The sequence below is a fragment of the Dipodomys ordii genome, unplaced genomic scaffold (assembly GCF_000151885.1).
Source record: "Dipodomys ordii isolate 6190 unplaced genomic scaffold, Dord_2.0 Scaffold180, whole genome shotgun sequence".
Taxonomy (NCBI): domain Eukaryota; kingdom Metazoa; phylum Chordata; class Mammalia; order Rodentia; family Heteromyidae; genus Dipodomys; species Dipodomys ordii.
In genome coordinates this window covers 1,380,035-1,383,097 of record NW_012267396.1, presented here as the reverse complement: position 1 = coordinate 1,383,097, position 3,063 = coordinate 1,380,035, and the positions used below count along the sequence as shown (strand labels likewise).

Genomic DNA, 3,063 nt, shown 5'->3' with positions numbered 1-3,063 from the left:
CCACTTCTGGCTTTTTCTGCTTATGTGGTGCTGAGAATTGAACCCAGGGCCTCATTCATGCAAGGCAAGCACTCTACCACTGAGCCACCTTCCCAGCCTCCCCCCCCCACTTTTTTTTGTCAGTCATGGGGCTTGAACTCTGGGCCTGGGCGCTGTCCCTCAGATCTTCAGCTCAAGGTGAGCGCTCTACCACTTGAGCCACAGCACCACTTCTGGTTTTCTGGTGGTTCATTGGAGATAAGAGTCTCAGGGACTTTCCTGCCCAGGCTGGCTTTGAACCACGATCCTCAGATCTCAGCCTCCTGAGTAGCTGGGATGGCTGGCGTGTGCCACGGCGCCTGGCTAGTTCTTTTGCTTTCAGTTTGGGTCTCCTCCTTGCCCGACCAGGGCCTGTGACACACGCTCAGATGGGCAGAGACACACGACTTTCTCTCCTTATTTGTCATCAGTCAGGACACAGTCCACCTTGATCTAAACTCACCCTCCTTGCTTCTCTCCGTTGCAGGAAGCCTTGGGAGCAAGTCCCCAAAAAGCCAAAGCGGAAGAAAAGTAAGTGGCACTTGCTTCTGCCTAGTGGGAGGCCAGGAGAGGGGAGGGAGGACAAGGAAGGCCCCGAGAGGCCAAGACACCGCCATAGGCTGCACAGTCCGATGGCCCTGGCGGACCCTACCCAGCTTGACCATCTGCATGCCCCCTTCGCGCCCCTGTGTGGAGTTTGCCAGGACAGGCTGAGCAGAGGGGACAACTTGTACAAAGACACAAGATGGTTCTTCATGGGCCAGCTGGGGCCCAGCGCAGAGAGGGATTGAAGGCCGACTAGACAGGGAGTGGGTCCCGGGAGATGGAAATCTCAGCGACCCCTGGGAGTTCTGTCTCTCGCACCTTTCTCCTTCCATATTCTCCAACTTTGGGATCTGGGGGGCCAGTTGGGGGCTACACAGGAACGAGTCCCACCCGGCAAGGCCGGAACCCTGCGGTTGAGAGCAGAGCACTTGAGATACGTCAGCCGCAGTGAGCTGCCCCGGCCCCGCCTCCCTCAGGGTCCCCCACGAACGCACATAGAGCCGAGCTAAGACCTTGGGCCTGGGGCTGGGAAGGTGGCTCAGGGGTAGAGCGCTTGCCTCGCATGCATGAGGCTCTGGGTTTGATTCCTTAGCATCCTATAAGCAGAAAAAGGCAGAAGTGGCGCTGTGGCTCAAGTGGTAGAGCGCTAGCCTTGAGCTGAAGAGCTGAGGGACAGCGCCCAGGCCCGGAGTTCAGACCACATGATTGAGAAAAAAAAAAAAGACCTTATACCTGAATGAAAAAGAGGTAGGGGCCAGGTGCTGGTGGCCCACGCCTGTCATCGTAGCTATTCAAGAGGCTGAGATCTGAGGATTGAGGTTTGAAGCCAGCCTGGACAGGAAAAGCCAAGAGACTTTTTCTTTTTTGTTGGTCATGGAGCTTGAACTTTGGGCCTGGGCGCTGTCCCTCAGCTCTACAGCTAAAGGCTAGCACTCTACCACTTGAGCTACAGCACCACTTCTGCCTTTTTCTGCTTATGTGGTGCTGAGGAATGGAACCCAGGGCCTCATGCATGTGAGGCAAGCACTCCACCACTAGGCTGCCTTCCCAGACCTCTGGGAGACTCTTATTTCCAATGAACCAACTAAAAAGCCAGAAGTGGAGCTGTGGCTCAGGTGGTAGAATGCCAGCCTTGAACGAAAAGAAGGTAATGGACAGAAACTAGGCCCTAAGTTCAAGCCCCATGACCAGTGGAAGGAAGGAGGGAGGGAGGGAAAAGAAAAGTAAAAGTGGGCTGGGAAGGTGGCTCAGTGGTAGAGTGCTTGCCTCCCATGCATGAGGCCCTGGGTTCGATTCCTCAGGGCCACATACACAGAAAAAGCCAGACGTGGTGCTGTAGTTCAAGAGGTAGAGTGCTAACCTTGAGCAAAAGAAATTCAGGGACAGTGCCTAGGCCCTGAGTTCAAGCCCCAGGACTAGCACAGAAAAAGAAATAGAAAAAGCAAAGCAAAAGCGTTAGGGCGTGCGGCTGGGAACACCACTGCAGTTCCCTGGGGGCTGGAGACCCTGCTGGAGACCCTGAGCCTCATCCTGAAGGCTCAGGATCTCCTCCAGACCCCTCCCCATCTCCCGCTCCTGAGGCTGGGGGGGGGGAGGGGGGAGCCACTCCTCCCTCCCACTTGGAGGAGGGACGTCCCTGCCTGGTTTCCCTGGTTCCTGACTGCCCCTCTGACCCACCCGCCACTGCCCAGCCAGGCTGCAACCACCTTCCCACAGAACCCTCTCACCCCGCACAAAACAGGCAAATGTCCCAGCCTTTGGGGAGCTGCATTCTGGCGGTCGGGGGAGTAGACCTGCGGGCAAGGGAGTGGCACATGGGGGAGACCTGAGTGAAGGCAGGGGAGCAGGCGGGTGGGGGAGGAAGAGGGTGCACCTTGTGCAAAGGCCCTGACGCAGGGCCCCGCCATTCCCCCACCACACGCGCGCGCACACACGCACACACGCACGCACACACACACGCACACACGCACACTGCTCCTGGGTGCCCTCTGGTGGTTGTGTGGGAAGTGAGGGCAGGGCAAGGGAGAGGCCGATGAAGCCTTGCCGTGCTGAGGAGGAGCACCTGCTGTGTGCGAGGGTTATCTGAGGACGCTCAGTGAGCCATCCCTGTGTCTCCACACCCAGGCACACGGTTCGTCTGTCCTCTCAGCCTCAGTTTCCCCCTCTAGAAACTGGGTGCAGGGCTGGGGCGTGCGTCAGCCACGCCGGCGTCTCCCGGGGCGCCCTGACCCCCCCCCCCCGTGTCCCCAGGGCGGCGGCGCAACGTGAACTGCCTGAAGAACGTGGTGATCTGGTACGAGGACCACAAGCACCGCTGCCCGTACGAGCCGCACCTGGCCGAGCTGGACCCCACCTTCGGCCTGTACACCACGGCCGTGTGGCAGTGCGAGGCCGGCCACCGCTACTTCCAGGACCTGCACTCGCCCCTCAAGCCGCTCAGCGACTCGGAGCCCGACAGCGACAAAGGTGGGGGGGCGGGGGGAGGACACGGGGGCTCCG

At 59.2% G+C, this 3,063-nt stretch overlaps 1 protein-coding gene across 1 annotated transcript in view; it reads left to right on the top strand.

Moving 5' to 3' along the window:
• The window catches only part of Znf653 (zinc finger protein 653), a 39,246-nt gene that overhangs the window by 2,606 nt on the left and 33,577 nt on the right, over nucleotides 1-3,063 (top strand). The window contains exons 2-3 of the mRNA XM_013033953.1: nucleotides 506-549; nucleotides 2,815-3,030. Of these exons, the coding sequence (XP_012889407.1) occupies nucleotides 506-549; nucleotides 2,815-3,030 (260 nt within the window). The remainder of the gene's footprint in view (nucleotides 1-505; nucleotides 550-2,814; nucleotides 3,031-3,063) is intronic.